This window comes from Papilio machaon, chromosome 23 (assembly GCF_912999745.1).
Source record: "Papilio machaon chromosome 23, ilPapMach1.1, whole genome shotgun sequence".
Taxonomy (NCBI): Eukaryota; Metazoa; Arthropoda; class Insecta; order Lepidoptera; family Papilionidae; genus Papilio; species Papilio machaon.
In genome coordinates this window covers 5,741,279-5,763,042 of record NC_060008.1, presented here as the reverse complement: position 1 = coordinate 5,763,042, position 21,764 = coordinate 5,741,279, and the positions used below count along the sequence as shown (strand labels likewise).

The following is a 21,764-nucleotide window of genomic DNA, read 5'->3' as shown; positions in this document are numbered from 1 at the left end:
ACTAAATAATTAAAGATATATATGAATCGTGATCATCATATTCTTCGGCTTTAGGTTCGTGAAGAAAGGTTCACCAAAGCGAGTAAGATTTTCAAAGTGATCTGCAAGAAAAAAAGGGATCATCTAGTATCTAGTAAGTAAAAAGTTGCTAAGTTCTAATAAAAATTGTTACTATTTGGTATTTAAACAGTATTTTAGTACTTTATTCATAATTTCGTGTTATCTGTACCACTCAGTAGGTTCACACGGCGTCTTATTTATCATTACTAACGCGTACAAACAAATTGGCGAATGCAATTCGATCCACGTATCTGTTCGGTTCATTGCAAACACCAATGACGTCACAAAGTTATTAGCATAACAATAGAACGTCGATTTAATGTTGAATCATATTAAAATTTTCTATATTATTTATGATGGAATATTTTTCATCATTCAGTTTGAGCTGTGAAATTCTTATACTTGATTCAAAATGTATTTGTTTGAAAAAAAGACAAGATTGACAAAACTAGAGAAGATTTTTTGTCACTAAGCAATTTAATGGACACGGCATCCATTTACATCATCATCATCATTATCAGCCGGAATTTGTCCACTGCTGGACGTAGGCCTCCCCCATCGATTGCCATAATGCCCAGTCCTGTGCCGCCCGCATCCATCTACATATTACTTGTTACTAATATAATAAATGCGAATGTTAAGATGGATGGATGTTTCAAGGTATTTCCGAAACGGCGGTACGGATCTTGATGAAATTTGGCACAAATGTAGAACATAGTTAGTCTGGAAGAACACATAAGCTATTTACTAAGCTTTTTTTTGAATTCCGCACAGACGGTGTCGCAGGTAAAAGCTAGTCAAATATATTTCTGAAATTTTATTACTTTTATTCAAAACTAGCTTTTACAGGCGACTCCGACCGCGCGGAATAAAAAAAATGCACACAAGATAAAAAAAGTTCCTATGGCCGTCTCCTAGTTCTAAGCTACCTCCCCATAAATTTTCAGCTAAATCAATTCGACCGTTCTTGAGTTATAAATAGTGTAACTAACACGACTTTCTTTTATATATATAGATAGATATACGACTCTACATTCGTACGTTTACAAGCCGTTCTTACAACCACTGAGTCAGCTGGCAGTCGATTCAATGCCAAGTTCACTAACAAAATCGTGATCTATGCGTTAGAATGCCGGTCCCTTGAACTTGCCAATGTACAGTCGTGCACGATTTCACTTCCGTGATTAATTAATTTATTTATCTATAATTTTATATTGTAACACTTTATTTTGTGTTAATATAACCTTGCGCTTTAGTTGTAATGTTTAATTTAAGAAGTACTTACGCCTTTACACATTTTACAATATTATGTATCAATAAGTTAGGCCTCCTGCATTGGTCAAGGTTGCGGGTGTGCACTGGATGTGAGCGGCACAGGACCGGGCATTGTGGCAATCGATAGAAGAGGCCTACGTTCAGCAGTGGACGAACCTAGGCTGATTATGACGTATCAATTATTGCTTGTTCTACGTCTACACTTTAGTACGTGAATATAAGTTTTTTTTTTAATAAGACGTTGTTAAAGATGCAAGTAACTTGAATAAATACTTACTATTGTATTCATAATTGTTCAGAAAATGTCTGAATTTATTTACAGGATCCATGTCAATAAAGATGACAAAAAAAAGTTAATCTTACTAATATGTATGTATGGATGGATGGATGTTTGTTAGAAGGTCCAACGCAGTCGCAAGGCAGAACGGTCCAACGGATCTTGATGAAATTTGGCTTATATATTTTTTAATTCCGACATAAAAATTACTTTGTCGTTTGCCAGATGAAAGATAGTATAGGTACAATGTAGAGACGGTCAAATAAAAAGTAGCTTAGTAGAAAATACACAAGCGACCGGTTCGCAGTCTGTTTCCATAGCAACCAGTCGACAGTCCAGTCTATTTTTAACTGCAGCTACAATCACTAGTGGACATTTTCTTAAAGCTGTTGGAGTTATTACAACATACGTTTTTAGCAAATTGTTACATTTCATATTACAAATGTGACAGAATATATAAATAAATGGCGGAATTTGTATGACATTTGCAACAGAATCTAGAATAAGGCGTATGCTTCTAACTCAGTTTTTTTTATTTAACGCGAACTAAATCATAAGTGATAATTATTAATGAACATCTTCTGTCATCTTCCTTTTAAATGCACTGAAAAGGTTAAGGCTAATTCTTGTAACATTTATCAATAAAATTATTTCCGATATGTTAGTACGTTTGACAAACGACGTCAATCACACAATACAATATGCAACAGTATAAACATCTAAAAGTATTTACACACAAGTTATATAAAAATTAGATGTAGCCCGCGAGCCTATGTGTTCTTCCAGACTATGTCCATCTGTGCTTAATGTCATCGAGATCCGCTAAACCGTTCCGGAGATACCTTCAAACAAACATCCATCCATCTAAACATTCGCATTTATATTAGTAAGATTGACATTTCCGAATTATATCCTTTTGACGGACAATTAGCGTGATCTTTTATATAACATAATTTATTTTATTACAAAAAAAATATATTACAGACAAACATAAAGTAAGTTAGGTTTTATAATTAAAAAATTAACAACCAAATACTGTTTAAAAAAAAAAAAAAAACTTTAACGTACTTGTTATGGCGTTGCATTAATTTTAGAATAATACTAGTTGTCGCCCGCGACTCTGTCCGCGCGCAGTTATAAAAACATAATAGGGGTATGAAAAATAGATGTTGGCCGATTCTTAGACCTGCTTAATATGCTCACAAAATTTCATGAGAATCGGTCAGGCCCTTTCGGAGGAGTTTAACCAAAAATACCGTGACACGAGAATTTTATATATAAGATGAAATCATGTGCATTTCACATGAGCGGCAGCTTTCTATGCATTAGTGTTTCGATATTTTGATTGACCGTAATATGTGAACCAACTAAGCTTTCGATGTTCGGATAAGTGGTGAAAGTTGGTGCTCCTTGAATCTCCATACATCAGTGAAAACTGATATATTAAAAGGTGAAATTTACAAGTAGATTTTAACTGAGGAGGCTAAATGAGAAGACTTTCGAGTTGTGATTCTTATAATGGCCGTCGCTAAAAAAATATGCTGAATCTTTGTGTGTTCACTTAGGAAGTAATTTTACTTTTAGTGGAATAATTGACATATTTTTTTAATAATTATTGATACTCATAAGAAGGTAAAATTAATGATTCAATGATGAATATGTAGTTATTGATAACCTATTTAATAAAAATGCGTAATTAAAAACAGCTGGTAAGCAATAAGTATAGTAAATTTTCTGTCTACAACAAAACATAACTGTCTAAATATTTTTGTACTTTACTTGACAAAAAAATACACAAAGCTTTTGTAAATTTATATAGCCACTAACAGTAGCCCGCGAATCTGTCTGCGCGGCTTTCAAAAAAGACTTTATTAGTAGCCTTTGTGTTCTTCCAGACTATGTTTTACAACTGTGCCAAATTTCATCAAGATCCGTTGAGCCGTTCTGGAGATACCTTCAAACAAGCAATAAGTAAAGTAAGTTTTCTGTCTACTACAAAACATAGCTGATTAAATATTTTGTTATTTACTTGACAAAAAAAAAACACAGAACTTTAGTAAATTTATATAGCCATAGAGTAGTGAATTAGTTATTAAAATTGGTTAGTTCCTTGAAAATATAAACATTTTATTGACCGAAAGATAAAGTGGACATCATTCTCGGAAGCATAAACAAGGTACAACACAGAGAGGCACACAGAGGCTTGTCTTTGTTTGAGTGTGACGTAAAAACTGTGACACGTCCGCCTTTCGCTCCGCAATGTTTTGCGACACTCGACATCAAGCCCACAACAATACAGCTCTTAAACTTAGGCAAAATATAACTATCCGCTACAAATAGTTGCGGTTAACGAAACTAGAAATCGAACCTTAAGTTGGATCCAAAAAAAAAACATTTTAATAACTTAGGTAATAAAATTACATTTAAGATTTTTGAGGATTAATTTATTCTTTATTTTTTACCAAATGTACTAGCAAACTATGAAATTAAAAAAAAAACTTTTGCCAATTTTAGACTCCATTTTCACTAGCGCGATTTTAGTTTTCCATTGCCGCGAATAATGGAAAAGTAGTTAAAGGCGCTCTAACCTATCGTCCTGAAAAACAAAACATTGCGTTGAAGTTTAATTAAAAAAAATACAAAATAAATACATAAATATTTTCGGTTTGTTTGCTATAAAAAGGCTATCATTGTTTGTTGAGTCACTGACATCCCAATTGAAGGGCATGAAAGTGAGAATAAAATTATAAACATATTCGGAGATTCTTCGCAAAGTCATAGTGCCATCTCATTGTAATGTAATCGTGGGTTTACATTGCGGCAACCGAGATAACAAGATGTTTTTGCATAGTTCATTTATCTTAATATATATAAATCTCGTGTCACAATGTTTGTCCTCAATGGACTCCTAAACCACTTAACCGATTATAATAAAATTTGCACACCATGTGCAGTTCGATCCAACTTGAGAGATAGGATAGTTTAAATCTCAAATTATATTCGCAATTTTAATTTATTGCTAATTATTTGTCTGTTATTATTTGACAGTCACAATTATCTGTTAACTCCAAATGATTCTAACAGATGTCGATACCTTTCGACTGGGTTGAGTAAGTAATCAATAGATGGCGCTGCTGTGGTAAATCTACGAACGTGTCATATAAGCTTATTAACTGCGCGCGGACGGAGTCGCGGGCGACAGCTAGTCCTTATATAATATTAAGAAAAGAAAAGAGTTGTTTGTTTGTTTGGTTGTATTGAATAGACTCCAAAACTACAGGAGCGATTTGGTAAGTTTTCACTCTTGGTGAGCTACTATCCTAGGGGGACATGCTAGATTTTTTTAATTTTCGCTCAGAATAAGTCGCGGGCAACTGCTATTAAACAAGTCTGAACTCCTAGTTCTTAAATGAGTTTTTATGTCACTATTTAATTGAAATAACATACGTATTCAGTCTAGAAACTTCTAAGTATTATTCTGTTAAACAGATCAACTGCTAAAATATGTTTAAGTACAAACAACACATTGGAGTCTTTAAAATATTATTTGTTTCTTATCATGTTGATTACTATAAAGGTTTAAAAATGAAATTACTTTTTAGATTACCTCGTTTCTGTATTTTTACGTTTGAAGTTAAAATTTTTGTAGATCATTTAACGTGACACATAAGTCGCTTTTTATTAAAATAATTATTAGAAGATAAAACAAAAATTGGAGGACGTAGAGATGTCTTTCTTTTCTCTCTTTTGTACCCCGGCCGTAATTAATTTGATTTATAGATAAATTCATCAAGAAACCCGGTAAAAACATCTTGAAAAATGTTTATGAAACATTTGGATCGACCTATTATTTGACGATATAATGATGTAATGAAAAGCTCTTAATAAATCAATTGTACTCAAAAATAGCATTGAAGATAAATTCCCTTAAAATTTGCAAATGGTTCTGCACAGAATATTATAAAAACTGCCTTTTCTTACAACATATTTTTAATTTAGTAAGAGAGAGTTAATAGAAAGTTACAAAAGAAAATATTTCTTTGTAAAAGTTGTGTAATAAAAATCTAATGTCGATCAAATCATTCGGAAATAACTCGATCGTAGATTCTGAAGTACGTCCCGGACAGAACAATTTGTATATTAAAAAACAAAAAAAGAGTATAACATTCCGAGGATGAATGCCTAATTACCCGCCTTAATTAGTAGGATAAAAATTTTGCTGTCAAAGTAAAAAGTTGACTGATCTTTCTGCAGAAAAGATTCAGAAAAATTAAACCAACAGACATAGTTACAAAGTAGGTGTTAAATTATTTAGAAAGGGCAAAAATTCAAGGTTCTAACGTCACAATTAGCCGAGGGAACCCAAATAGCCTAAACAAGAAAACGTACAGCCAATGAGCGGGCTAAAAGCAAAAAAAACACAATCAGAGGCTAAAAGCAATCATGTAAAATTATTACCATTTTAAATACCATTTTAAAATTTATTTCCGTGTGACACACGAACCGATTCATTAAATTATATATTTTTTTTCGAACTCAGTTTAATAATTTTTCACAATAGATTTTTAATGACGATATTACATCATAATTTATTTATAATAATTTATTATGTACATAATTTAAGTGTACAATAGTTATTGAATGATTGGGTTTAACAAGAAATTGCCAAATGACATATAAAATCGACTTTGAAGGTTCGTACACTTGTATAAATTGAAAACAGCAGCATTTCGGCCATAATAATTTATTCTTTGTTAAAATCCTTATAATAAACTTCAATCAAACCTTTATATCTACTACATCTCATTGTTAACACTTCCCGCGCAATTCTCTTACTATTTTTCACCTATCTTTTTCTTAATATAAAAGGGCAAAGGTCTTGGTGGCCAGTATGCCACCTCTTTGACAGAATGTTTAATTCTGCACTCAAAGCACTTCAGTCCATAACTTTGCCGTCTTTTTCGCCACCTTTCACCATAAAAAAATATGCGCAATTCTTAAGTCTTTCACTAATTAAAAAAAGATAAACTTTCCTTTAGCTATAAATTTATGCCGATCCTAGTAAAAGGCTATCAACAGCAACCAGCTAAGGTTAAGTTAATTTTCCAATATAAAAGAATAATATCCGTGAGAAAATTCACAGTGACATCAATAAATCATGAAATTATTTCATGTCATCAACAGACGATTAGTGCGTAGTCCCACTAGGCACGACTCTGACCATACTTTATTCTCAAAGGTTTGTTTCAAAATACGACTGGTTTCCGAGAACTCCATGCTGTTATATTTCTTAAACTTGTGAACCTTCAACTTTATTTCCTCGCACCACAAACCGCGGTCGGATCCTGTAAGGATGCCAGAACCTCTTTGGTAATCTCTGGTCTGTTAAAAAGGTGTCTGCTCGACCAGAGTCGTACGACTAGCCTCTAAGTGGAAATTCCATCTTACAGATTAATATTATAAATAATTTATAAAGTTATCTTGTTTTGCGCAGTATTTAATAAAACAATAGCTATCAATTTACATTGTGCAATGATGTAGCGTGATACTTAAATTACTGGTAGTAATTATATCTTTGTTACAACTTGGACTCGCCTTTTTACGAGGGAACGTGACCCGTTGTTTTAGTTGAGCGTCGTTATACGAAAATGTAAAGTAAAATTTCATCATCTTCTTGCCCTTTTTCCTAAGGGGAGTTGGCATAATATGTACTATGCTTCCATACATCTCTATCAATTGTCATATCTCAATAGACTCTCGTCTTACGCATATCCTCTAACACATTATCCGTCCATACTCTCTTCGTTCTTCCTTTCCTTTGTTTTATCCATTTTACGTTCAAATCTCATTACTCTCTCCTTTATGTAATTTTGTCCATACTAGGATATAAATTTTATTTGTTTTTATTTTAATAATAGCATTATTTTGTACGAGAACTCTTTATTTATTGTACATATTTATCAGACAAAGAAAGTAAAGAATTTACAATTAATGGGCCTTTGTTCGTACATACTGTTTATTAGTATGGAAGCTATACTGTCCAGAGAAATTATTGAAACTGTCTCGAAATAAGAATCATATTTTAAATTAAACGAAAATTATTAAAAGTAAATAACTAAAGTAATGAAATTGATATGGTAACAAATGTAGTCGAAGACTGAAGAAAATATGGATGAATATAAAAGGGAAGATGCATAAGGAAGGAATTAATTCAGATAGAAATGTATGGAAGAGTAGAATGCTGACACTACGTAGGAAGAATATCATGAAGATGACGAACAAAGGAATGTTCTAGATTATAAATAACAATGATACCCTCATTGTTTTGTATCTATTTCTAGACAAGTTTTATCATAATGTAAAAATAAACATATTAACAATGTTAATTATAACATTTTTCCGATTTTAGCGTTCCTTGAACAGATTGGAAAAGCGTTGATAAATAACAATAAAATACACAAAGAACAAAAGATACTGGCTGACTAAGATTTATAAAGCATAAACGAATTCAAACGCACCTGAAAATAATTACGTATTGGTGGCTGTGAAATCTCTTATCCAGAAATATAAAGAAGTCTGTAAAGCAATCAATACTGGGCCATCGTTTGACTAGTCTTTTCTAATTTAGAATAGCCTCAATACCTCAGTGGGGACGTTTGTGAGCTATCCACAAGATAAACCTAATCTTAGTCCTCTTTCCCTTCCCACCCTTTTCTTATATGACAAGGATGGGAAGGGGAAGTGGATTTGTTGGAGTAGGAGATGCATAGGAATGGGAAATTATCTCATTTTGTGCGTCTCTTTCTCCGTTGATGAAACGTAGGCAACGCATCTGCAATTGCGGATGTCTATGGGCGGTGATCGCTTCGTTATTTCGGCGAATTCAGGTGGCCGCTCGCTCGTTTGCAAACTTATGATATTAAAAAAAAAAAACAATATCCCGTTGCATTGACAAATAATTCTGTTCTGTTAATATCCAAATTATTAAGAAAATCTTTAATACAGATAAGGAACCCAGTATCCTTATTTCATTTGTTATGGTCTATGTCACCTTCAGCCCCCACTGTCTATGTTCACCTCGTTCCTATTGCCGCCATAACATAATTATAATATTATTATAATTGCAATAGATCTACATGACAAATTACTATCATTATATAGTTAGACAGACTCATTTGGCGCTGTTATTGCTATTTGTATCAGAAACTTCGGTACTTTAATTTTTGCCTAATGAGCTTGTTAAGTTTGTTGTTTTGCAGCCATACTTGTAGATCTGTGAGAGATAGTAGGTTAAAATTTAAAGCCTAACGAGAACAGTATTTCATTCACACGAGTATAATTGTTGTCGAAATTATTCAAGAAGATAAACTGCAAACAGTCCCGACATCCTAAATTTGCAAATTGATGTGAATAAAAACATGAAATGGTAATTTATTCATACCTAAAGAAACGTTATGACAAATTATGTCAGGACGGCAACTATCATGATTCTTTCTCGTAAAATTTATGAAATAAAGGTGGGTATAGACTAGAGTATTTACTTGTAACAAAACAACGAGCCGCTCTATGATATGTTGTTATGTATCACACTTTCACGAACCAGACGTGCTTTGGAAACTATGCTTTTACCTGTATCATATCATTCGTTAAAACGTTACATTACATAGAAATGCTTGAGAAAATGCTCTAGTGTATATTCACCTTAAAGTGGGTGATCTTTTTTTATCGAGTTGTCATTTGTTTTGCATTTACAGCTGGCCTTGAAGAGTTACTTACAGCTTCACCGGGCTTGAGGTGGCCTGGCGCAGGTTATGCTTAGCTTAAATCACGTTTAAGTGTAACTAGGCTCGAGGACTGCCTCAGGATCCTCGCTTCGGGCTATTACTTCGTTATTATTACTGGATTGAGAGGCCTCCGAGCTCTTAGGTCGCTTCGGTGGACGCACCTGGGATACTCTTTTTTTAAGAGCATTATAAATATGAGTGCGTAATGAAGTATGAATGGATTGTGTGAAGGAAGATATTTGTAAAATAATAGTCAAATATGATGCTATATGGAAGAATAGTTCACAAACAGGCAAAAGGGCAGGAAGATCTGGTAATGTTCCTTATTTTAGCAAATATAATTAAAGACAACATTTTCTATTAATTTTGAATGAAGTGTTTATTTGAAGTCCCCGTTAGCGCCGGCTTGGCCCGTCACATGGGAAGTGGTAACTATTTATGTATGATATATATTTAGCGGCTCAATGCGACGGTCTGTTTCATTGACGAGATTCAGAGGTCATGCGACTTCGCGAATGTTCTACCTCATAGATGACTTGATTGCATCATAATTAATGTAGTAAAGTTACAGCAGCACAGATACATTACGGTGTGTTATATTAATGTTTAAGTTCCGGAAAAAATTTAAAATTCCCGAAGGATAGGTTTTTTTATATACTTTTGTTTGTTTAATCAATGGAATAATTGGTTATAGGTAATGCTACATTAAAAAAAAAAACTTGAGAAGTAGCGCTCATTCGTCGTTAACATACTTACTCTAGCAAAAAGTGTCGTGACAACTTTTCGTAAGAATTTTTTCCGTCTAGCCCCCTTTCACAACGCGCGATAAGGAACTTCGTTCCAATAAATCCCATTTTGGCTACCAGCATACTCGATACAGAAATTGAATTTCAGTACTCATGTCCTATGTCTAACCACGCTATCAAGTTATTGTTAATTTATTTAATTATACAGTTACATAAATTAGATGTTTATGTAAATTACATTAAAACCGGTCAACGACAGTTTACGTTTTCCTACATGACACACCCACCGACTATACAGTCGTCACGAAACATGCCTCCACAAAGGAAGTCGTGAAGAAATGTAAATTTATAATTACGACTATATTTGTTTGGAAGTAGGTCAGCAGAGACGCTGCGTTAGTACAGATATTTTGGCGCAAAATAAACAAATAATAGAATATATTCGTTTCTACAGAGTTGATAAAAAATATACGTTTAATCGTTTGTGTTTGCGACGAATCTCCATTTGCGAGACGCTTACAAACATATTCTTGTCCCTCTCATTAAAAAAAACAGACATAAATACGTTCAGGGGGCCTACCACAAATATTTCGATAATATATACAGGTCAAAGTTTGTATGAGATTTGTTGGTGTACTTTACGCCCGGTAGCTGTACAATTTTTTATACATATTTTATTGATAACGTTACAAAAATGTACTTACAAATATTCGTACTAGGACCTAAGGTATTGGTACTGAATAGTATCAATATTTTGGAGATAATAAAATTTTATCAAAACAGATTCAGACTTATTTGTTGTCGCTTACAAGACTAAAAACAAGTATAAGTTTGTGATATAAAAAAACAAAATATTTATTTTAATTAAATAACTGTTAAATACACTCAGAGTTAAATAAAATATATTTATTAAGAACATAATTTATTAAGGGTACAAAATCAGTTTACATTTTTATACACGAGTAAACTAAGAAAAAGTTCAACACAAAGCTTCAACTGAAATTAAAAGCGTAAACTGACCTGTTTTATAATTGACAGACAGGCAGACAGACAGACACATTTCTCATACATTGATATCACGCACTATACTTTAAAAAGATACAACGTCAGCCCGTGGCTCCGTCCAACACAGAGAATTCGAGAAGTCGAGTGATAGCTCGCAGGTAGTGAAGGGAACACTACGTAATTATCGATAGAAAATGAAAGGTATTGCAGCGGCCGCTGAAAAATTTGGGCTGTAATACGCTTGGCTCTAGTGATGTGGAACTTTATCGATCGTGAACTTATGGAAGCTATCGACAATTTTATTTTGAGTTGATCACTAAAATGAACAGAGCTTTTAAAAAAGAGAACTATTGAGGGAAAATATTCACTTAAACTTATGAAGAAATTATAAAATCCGAATTAAAAGCTTTATAATATTTTATAAGCAGAATGAGCGTATCGAGAAACTGGTCTATCTCAACTAATCTAGAACTGGTAGAATTTTTCTAATTTTTAACTTTTTTATCACTCAATTTTGCTGAAAATATCATATTTTGGCCAATGACATATAAGTGTAATTTAAAGAGATTTTTATCGAAATAGCTACTACAGGCACATCACTAGTTCATTACGCAAGTGCGGCGACTTTCGTTACGCGCCGGGGCAATGTGTTTGTTTGGGTACTGAGCGACCTTCGACTCTTTTCACATTCGAGATCCATCTACACTGGTGATACCATACATACTACACCATGATCCAGCTTCACTTGAACCAATGTCGCAATGTTTTAATGAATTGCAGAAAATTAGTAAATTTTGTTTTTGCGAGCGCATGGAAAGATTTTTTTGTATTCTGAAGGCGATTAAATATTATTTTAATTATATATTAATGTTTAAAATGACAATTTTAATGTTAACCTTAAAATGATCGAGGTTGTTAAAAAAATTAACTTGTCACTACATTAAAATACGTAAATTAAAAACCAATTTTGTAGATAAACAAATAGATGTTAAGTAGATTATAATAATAAGTCGTCTTAATTAGTTAAAAAGAAATTGGGTTAAGATTTGACACTTCATCAAAATACAACAAGCTAACCTTGTAAAGGCGGTGATAAAATTTTATTAATTCTTTCCAAGTTACAACTGTACAATTGCTTACCATTTTTTAAAACGATTACATATTTATTTTATATTCATGTCGAACGTCGTTACAATGTTGCGTCAGTGAACTTTTTTTTTTTAAACATTAAGAATGTAAAAAGACATGGAAATTTCATAACAACTGAATTCGACTCACATTTGAAGTGCGTATCGATTAATTCACTTTAATCGATGTTTTTAAGCAGGTCACATCACTATGAAGCTAAAACTGATAGTTGAAATTTAAGGTTATACCCAGAGCTGGGCATTAACTCGTTAATCCGTTAATCGTTAATTAACGAAGTTAACATTTTGCTTAACGGATTAACTTTTAAGTTAACTTCAAAAAGTGTTAACGCTTTTGTTAACTTCCGTTAAACTCAACTTCCGTTAATTAAGTCCGTTAATCGTTAAATTAGAAACTTGGAGACGTGCTGTCATTTTGTTTAAATTACGTGCCACGCCTCGCTCGTAAGTTCAGCCATGTTGGGCGACTGTCGGCGACTCGAATGGTGAACGAACGAGTTGATAATAATTGTTATATGTGAAGTTCGCGTGCAAGTGTATGCATCAGAGCGTCCGAGAAAGACGTGAACAACAGGACAAAATAAAAAGAAGGTTCGAAATAGTATATTTCATTACGAGTATATAAAAGCACGTGTATGTAATAGCCCACATTCCGAACGCTCTTCGCCCCTGCAATACGCCACTTTTTGAGCAACTGTATTAAAAACACTTTTTTACTCATGCTTTTTCTTTAGCTTTTCCAATCTCGTGCGTTCTCTTTCCCAACTGTCAAAATAATGTCTCTTAAAAAGAAAAAACCAACCACGTAGTTTTTACAAAAAAAAAAATCATTGAAGTTATTATGATTCATGCAAATATTTCTAAAAAGTAGCTCCTAGTTTGTTACAATATCAGATTTAATGATTTGATTCAATGAATTAGGTTAGGTTTATTTCATCCCATTAAATTTCATTTTCATTTCATATCAATAAAAATCTACTCGGCTGGCTGGGCATCAAGGCTGTTTGGGCATAGTTCCCTTGGCCAACCCAGAATGGGTGAAGAAAACAAAAAAAAAAAATCTGTTTGTATTCTTTTACAGTTGGCGCCATTTTCCAAACATTTTAGTTAGTTGAGTTTATTGTGTTTTTATTATTATATGAAGTTACTTCATTTTTTCGCAACTGTATTAAAAATAGTTGTTTAATACACGTGCGGAATTGTCATTACAAATTGTTCTTACTGTCAACCCTCACCTTCGGCTGCACCTCGGCTCGGGTAGACATTTGTCGGACCTCTTTGCAATGACAGGCTTACAGCACTCGTAATGAAATATACTATAATGCATTCATACTTGTCTCTAATACTAATGTGTTATAGAATGTATAGTCAAAATAATATTTTAAACAAGTGTCGCCACAATAAGTGTGAAATTAGAATGTATAGTTTTAGTATGGTTAACTGTTAACGTTAACTTTAACTTGCGTTAAATTTTCGAGAATTTAACGCTTTAACGATTAACGAAGTTAATTTTTTAATTAACGAATTAACGATTAACGAAGTTAACTTTTTGATTAACTGTGCCCACCTGTGGTTATACCTTAATGTTCATATTTCACTTTAGTATAACAAGATATTTTCCTACAATTAACAACATCAATATTGTTCTCTTTTCGCTAACATTGACTTTGGTCCGACAGTTGGCAGGTCGCCACAAAGCGCGTGTTAACGAAGTATTTGGTGACGTCACAGATGTACGCCCCATCGTATATTTAGTACACTAATACACGATTTAGGAAAATTTCCATTCATAATTATTTGTTTGTAAGCAATTCCTCTTATATTCGCGTTTTTTTTGCCAGTTTTAAAGCTAGTTGGCCGCATTTAGACAGACATGTGAGTTGATATTAACCCCGAACCGCTGTATACAGATCTTAGAATAACGGTCACATATAACACACCGCTACAACAAACTCGTTCGTTTCTCGACCGTATAGACATTTTTATCTGATAAATGATTTATTCGTAACTAGCTGTCGCCCGCGACTCCGTCCACGCGCAGTTAAAAAAAACTTAATAGCGGTATGAATTTTTTCTCGCCTTTTAAACCTTCCCTAGACCTCCACGAACATTTCAAGACTAAGATAAGATAAATCTGTTCAGCCGTTCTCGAGTGTGAGTTTAGTGAGACTAACGAACAGCAATTCATTATCATATATTATATATATATATATATATATAGATTAGCTTCGTTGTAAAGTAACATAGTGACTATCATCCATATATTCAAACTCTTCCATCTTACTTCTTACTAATATTATAAATGCGATTGTTTGGATGGATGTTTGTTTGAAGGTATCTCCAGAACGACTCAACGGATCTTGATGAAATTTGGCATAGATGTAGATCATAGTCTGGAAGAACACATAAGATACTTATAACGTTTTTTTTAACTGCGCGGGAATGGAGTCGCGAGCGATAGCTAGTTTAATATAAGTAAAATTAGGTGGATATTTAATATTACTCAATTTTATCAACAAATGTAGTTCAGAGTATAGTTCCAAACGCCTAGTTACAAAGATGCCATTTTAGGTTATAAAAACAGTCACGAATTATTTGAAGATGAATTAAGATATATGTAATTTTGCAAATTACGTTATGTGGTAACTTTACATTATCCATTCGAAACGATTCTGTCAGAAACGATACGAAGTCGGTCAAATGATGAAATAACCATTTCACTTTGATTGCCAAAAATAATTGTTTTATCTTGAGATCATATTTTTAAGAAATTTTGGAGTTCAAAATGATATATGGATATTATTATTATTACCCGTGGACTATATATTTGTCAGTGGAGTAAAAATTAATGGCACAAATTATGTCACTGTCAAATCAACACAAAAACTTTGGTAACAATATAATAATGTACATAAAGTGCAAATGACTCGCTTCGTGTTCATTTGACCTAATTTAGCAGCAGATGTTAATTTGTTATGATAAAATGTATAACATTTTATATATACATATCTAATATATAAAATTCTCGTGTCACAGTTTCCGTTCCCGTACTCCTCCGAAACGGCTTGACCGATTCTCATGAAATTTTGTGAGCATATTCAGTAGGTCTGAGAATCGGCCAACATCTATTTTTCATAACCCCCCCCCCATTTAGTTTTTTTTTAACTGCGCGCGGACGGAGTCGCGGGCGACAGCTAGTTAGTATATAATAGTTATATTCTAAACTAACTGAAACCCAATTTATGACATTTTTAATTAACATTTTTAATCCAATTGTTTTAAAAATCGCAGTACTCGTAAACCGTGATCTATCGTAGATCTTTTTTTAATATCAAAATGAGGGAAATGAGCAAATCGTCATCTGGATTCGCCGAAATAGCGGGCGACCGTTGCCCATAGACATCCGCAAATGCAGATGCGTTGCCTACCTTTAATCAACGGAGAAGGTGACGCACAGAAAGAGGATATTTCTCTACTTATGCGTTCCTTCCTCCGCCAAATCCATTTATATTCCCATCCCTTCGTAATAATAAAGGATGGGAAGGGAAAGAGGACTAAAATTAGGTCTCCTGCACCACGCTCACCAGACGAAATGCGAAATTTCTTCTACTTAACACCTGTCTTAATGTTAGTATATCTAATTTAGTACTACACAAAGTAATCAATCTTTGGATATATATTAAGGATTGATTATTGGATTGTAAGAAAGTACGTCTATTTCATAATCATAGTAAAATGTTCAATATTTATACGCTAGCTTATTATTTAAATACTTGTCTTGCAGAGATCTTTAAGTATACATCTTATAATAGACTGAGGACATCTGGTATTTACATTCAATGTTATAATACTTAAGATATTAATATATTAATATTTGTTGTAGAAGTTATAATCTAATGATAACATTTGATTGTAATAGACATCAGGGTTTTGCTGAGTCAGCTCTTTAAAGGTGAAACAAGGTCATAAAATCTTCCGCATTTAATTGGTTGATTTAGTATAGTATTAGAATATGTACTAAGTACTACAAATGCATAAGTTTTAGACATCTTATTACTATAAGTTTTCATTGAGTAATAACTTTATTCTCTCGTTTTCTTTGTATTGAACAGAGACGTTTAAATGACGTGACGTTTAGTTTGTTCCTTGTGCGTTTTGTATTCTTTGTGTGGTAATAAATGTTTTTTCTTTCTATCTGTCTTTAATGCAAGTGTTTTTTGATAGAGGAATTTCACGATGAATCATTCTGATTTTTTAATAATTAGTTAAATAAAGCTAATAAATTCGACAGAGTTATCAATGCACTGGTCACATATGGTACGAGTCGTTCCCTACTCCCCTCATCTGCGTATTGTCTGCTTATGTATCTAATTAGAATAAACTCAAACAAAATTATTTAAATAATAGCTGTCGCCTGTGACTCCGTCCTCGTGGAATTAAAAAACTTAATAAGTAGCCTAGTTGTCCTTCCAGACTATGTTCCACATCGGTGTCAAATTTCAATAAGATCCGTCGTGTCGTTCCGGAGATACCTTCAAACAAATATCCATCTATCTAAACATTCGCATTTATAATATTTGTAAGATTAGGCATTCGAAAGAATAAGTTGTTGGCAGATTATTTGTAGTTACGTTTTGCGGGAAAATTTACTTTCCTTCCGATATATCATTATTAATGGATCAATATTTTTATAGGAATCAAAGACAATTTGTAAACAAAGAAATCAAAACATCCGGCATTCTGTTAAAATATCAGGAATCATTTTCACCGGCATTTATCTTATTTACTTTTTTGAATAGCAAAATAGCAAATAGAAGATTCATTGCAAACAACAAAAATTAAGGTAAAAAAATGTTTTTATATACTAGAACATTTAAAAATTTCCTATTCAGATGGCATATTCTTATAAAGCTCATTCCGACTACGATCTAAAATCTTCTCTATCTTATTTTATACCAATAGATTTTCTTAGAAGGACTTTGGAAATCTTTATTCAGATATCATAAAAAAAACAACTGGAGATAACCTAAAAAGTCTGGAATGAAAATGATTATTAAATAGTAGTTTCTGAAACATTAAAATATTATGTCGTAACTAAAGGTACATGTAACACATAATTGAAAGTAAAAAAACGCGATATTAAGTCAGTTGTAGGTTATCGTGTTGGTACACTTAATTTATCAAACACTAGCAGTTGCCTGTGACTTCGTCCACGACGACTTAATAGGTGTATGAAAAATAGTAGACAATTCTCAGACCTACTGAATATGAATACAAAATTTCATAAAAAACGGTGAAACTGTTTTGTAGGAATATGGTAAATAACATTGTGACACTAGAATTTAATCAGATTTTATTAGATTGCTTTATTGTTACTATTCTAAAGTAACAGAATATTTGTCCGTCAACATTTTAATAATATTCATATCTTAATCAACAGTTTTGGTATTAATTTAGAATAGCGTATAGTTTGATTTAAATTAGTTAATACTTGCAGACCTAAACACAATTAACAGATAACTGTTTATATAAAGAACAATTTTTTATAACATGTGATACGCCACGCTGTAACAAAATAATAATTAGTGACATATTTATTTGATTATCAAAATTCTTATAATGCGTACGTTATTGTTGTTAAATTAAATTAAATCTAAAAAAGGTTTTATATGAATATCTTCAATGTTTGAAGAAGTATATTTTAAATTTTTTATGTTAAAAATTTGTAGTTTTATTTGTGAAAATGTCGAGAAAATCGAAATGGATAACACCATTCGTAAAGCAGGTAATCTTTGTTTCTATAATTTTAACCTTAGAAGACATTGGTAGCGTTTAAGTTAATCTTTGGTCAGTGTTTCCGTCTAAGTACGATGTTGGTGTGTGCAATTAATAAAGAGCGTACAATCTTGCACTACTAAACATCAGGTAGGATCGTGGTCAAGTAGTTTTGTATTATAAAAAAAATATTTTTAACATCTACATCTCAAACAACTGAGTTAAATGCAGAATGGCAGATATAACATACTTGAACTTTGTTTTCATTCTAGTGTGTTGATAACGTACACAAACAATGTGATTTAAGTAATTAAACTATAACATCTACATATAATAAAAATATATATATTTTTTAGTTTTAACTGAAAGAATTACATTTTTACTTTCAATAAAACTGAACAGTTGAAACTGTACAGTTAAAACTGAAATTGTGTAGCGGGCTTAAGTAATTATTTGGACTGAAAACTTTTTTAAATACACCAAACATTTCTATTGTGATTACCTAATTTTATTATCTCAGTATATTTGTGAAATTTGTAATAACTGTTTGATAACTTCTGTGCTCGCAAAGATAAGAATATTATATTCTAAAATATCTCATAATAAGAAAAAAATAAAGCTGAAAAGGATGGTAAGGTGAAGTGGATTTGACAGGGTAAAGAATGTAAAGAAAAGTGAAAAACCCTTGTTCTTTAATTAGTATATGTATGCTCTCGTGGTCGCTCGCTTCTTTTGCCATCTTGTACTATAAAAACGAAATCTTTCTTTCGCCTCAGTCCTTCGTAACATCGGGTGTGACATTGAACCTGGCCGGGCATGGCATCTGTAATGGATTCGCAGCCATCCTGCTTCCACAGCTTCAAACACCAGATTCCACTATACCTATTGACGATTCCTCAGGCTCCTGGATTGGTAAATATATTATATTAATCTTATCAACAAGGCAACCAACAAAATCTTAAAGTATAATTTCTTTCTTCCAGTTTCCGTCAGTGGTTTTGCTCTAGTCGTTGGCAATTTCATGATTCCTGTGATTATGGGAAAATACGGCAGAAGAATTGCCAGTATGGTGAGCCTCATTCCCATGTTATTAGGCTGGATAGGTATTATCTTAGCCACTAACATACCCATGCTTATTATATCAAGGTTACTTCAAGGTCTATCAATGGGAATGGGAACTACATTGGGACCAGTACTGATTGGGGAATACACAAGTCCGAAGAACCGAGGTGCTTTCTTAACCATCATATCTGTGATGATCTCCGTCGGTGTACTCATTGTACACACCTTAGGGTCCTACTTACATTGGCAAACGACGGCGGTCTACTGCGCATTTATAACAATAGCTGATTTGATAATAGTGCTATTATCACCCGAATCACCGAGCTGGCTAGCTGATAGGGGTAAATACGATGAAAGTAAGAAAGTATTCAGATGGCTACGAGGTGACGGTGAAGAAAATGAATTAGAAAGAATGATAACAGTAAGATTAGATGAAGAAACAAATATTGGAGTAAAGGAGACAAAATCAGTATTGACAACATTGAAAAATCGGAAAGTGTATTTAAAATCTTTGTTTAAAAGGAAAGAGTTTTATAAGCCGATAATTATAATGATTCATATTTATACACTATCTCAATGGGCTGGTGTAAACATTTTGATAACTTATACAGTGGATTTACTAGACAGGGTCATTGGAAAAGATGTAGATTTAGCATTAGTAATAATAACTTTAGATTCCCAAAGAATAATTTCTAATATTATAGGTGTTTATTTTATAAAGAAAATGAGGCGAAGATTTATGTTATTAGTGACAGGATTTCTTGCTGTCATCGCAATGTTGGCCACAGCATTGTACTCGTATTTGAAACAGGAGGATCTGCTTCTGTATGATCATCCTCTGATAGGAATTTTATTACTACATTTTCATATGCTGACTGTAGGTTTAGGTAGTTTACCTATATGTTATATAATAGCTGGGGAATTATTCCCTTTGGAATTTAGAAGCATGGCCGGTGGTATCAGTGTTTTATTCCATTCGACAAGTTTCTTTATAATTGTGAAAACTGTGCCATTTCTATTTAAAAATATTGGATTGCATGGTGCTTATTGTTTGTATACATTCGTAGTTAGTTATTGTTTGCTAATATCATGGTGGCTTTTACCTGAAACCAAGGATAAGACTCTTCAAGAGATCGAAGATGAGTTTAGAGGTACATCTGATACTGGAAAGACAATAGAATTATTGTCAATGGATATAGCGTAAAGAAATAACAATGTAGTGAGAATGAATGTGGATGGTCTACAAAAGTTGAAGACCAAAGAAAAGATGGATGGATTTTGTGAAAGAGAAATGGATAAGAAGGGAGCGAATTCAGATATGACGGCTGATAGAGATAAATGCAATAGTAAATGCTGTGCTGAACCTCTATAGGAAAAAGAACAGACTGATCGTGATGAAATCTATATCTTGAAATAATATGACATATTTGTATTAAGAATCTTACTAATATTATAAATGCGAAAGTTTAGATGTTTGATGTATGTTTGTTAGAAGGTATTTCCAGAATGGCTCAATGGATATCAACAAAATTTGACTTGGATGTAGAACATAGTCTGAAAGAACACAAAGGCTACTAATTAAGTTTTTTTGAATACCTCACTGATGATTGATCTTTACTTTAAGGTTTTTAATTACACTTTTTGGGTCCACTAATTATACAAAATTGTTTGCTATATAGTTTAAATAACTTGATGTTCTTTTACCACTTTTGTACAGCGAACATATATCTATTTTTGTAAAGATGAAAAATGAGTAAACAAAACACAAAAGCCCATAGATGATGTAGAAACAAGTGTACTGTTGTTTATATAGCGTAGGTTTTCATTGTTGTTGAACGATTTTTTTCAAAGAGAATTGTAGGAATGTCTTTGTAATTGAAAAGATCATTACTTTTATATCTTTAAGTATAATGTAATTCTACAAGTTTGCTAGTGTAATGCTGTGTGGCGGAATAAACTTACCGTGGGTTTCGGAAGCCAAAGTCTGTGTATAAAACATATCGTTTGTCATCTTATCTATATGTATATATATAAAAGAAAGTTGTGTTAGTTACACCATTTATAACTCAAGAACGGCTGAATCGATTTGACTGAAAATTGGTGGGCAGGTAGCTTAGGACCAGGAAAAGGACATAGGATAATTTTTACCCCGTTTTCTATTTTTTATTCCGCGCGGACGGAGTCGCGGGTAAAAGTTAGTATTTATATAAAAGAAAGTCGTGTTAGTTACACTATTTATAACACAAGATCGGTCGAACTGATTTAGCTGAAAATTGATGGGGAGGTAGCTTAGAACTACGAGACGGACATAGAAACTTTTTTATCTTGTGTGCATTTTTTTTATACCGCGCGCACGGAGTCGCGGGTAAAAGCTAGTATTTGATAAAACAGACATAAAGATATGTTTTAAACGGAGATTTTGGTCTCGGAAACCCACGGTAAGTATTACAATGTAAATATAATTCATTTAGCCTTTTCAGTGATTAATTTGTTTTTAATTTTATTTCATTATACTTTAGTTATGGTTAATACACGTTCATGAATTTTTTTTTCGTCATTCCTTAATCTCTTTTTGTTAATTAAACCTTTTTATAGTTTTAAATGTTAATTCATTTCAAAGTTATACATAACA

The 21,764-nt window shown here is 32.6% G+C and overlaps 2 protein-coding genes across 2 annotated transcripts in view; one reads left to right on the top strand and one right to left on the bottom strand.

Moving 5' to 3' along the window:
* LOC106707739 (facilitated trehalose transporter Tret1-2 homolog) overlaps positions 1-12,510 on the bottom strand; it is a 32,671-nt gene extending 20,161 nt beyond the window's left edge. Inside the window, exon 1 of the mRNA XM_045683642.1 lies at positions 12,426-12,510. The gene's annotated coding sequence lies outside the window, so the exon portion shown is untranslated. The remainder of the gene's footprint in view (positions 1-12,425) is intronic.
* Positions 12,511-17,911: 5,401 nt separating this feature from the next.
* LOC106707747 (facilitated trehalose transporter Tret1-like) lies at positions 17,912-20,607 on the top strand. The gene is made up of 3 exons (XM_014499161.2): positions 17,912-18,080; positions 18,847-18,982; positions 19,054-20,607. Exons 1-3 carry the CDS (start codon positions 18,039-18,041, stop codon positions 20,334-20,336), a joined length of 1,461 nt encoding a protein of 486 aa, XP_014354647.2. The 5' UTR covers positions 17,912-18,038; the 3' UTR covers positions 20,337-20,607.
* Positions 20,608-21,764: the final 1,157 nt, after the last annotated feature.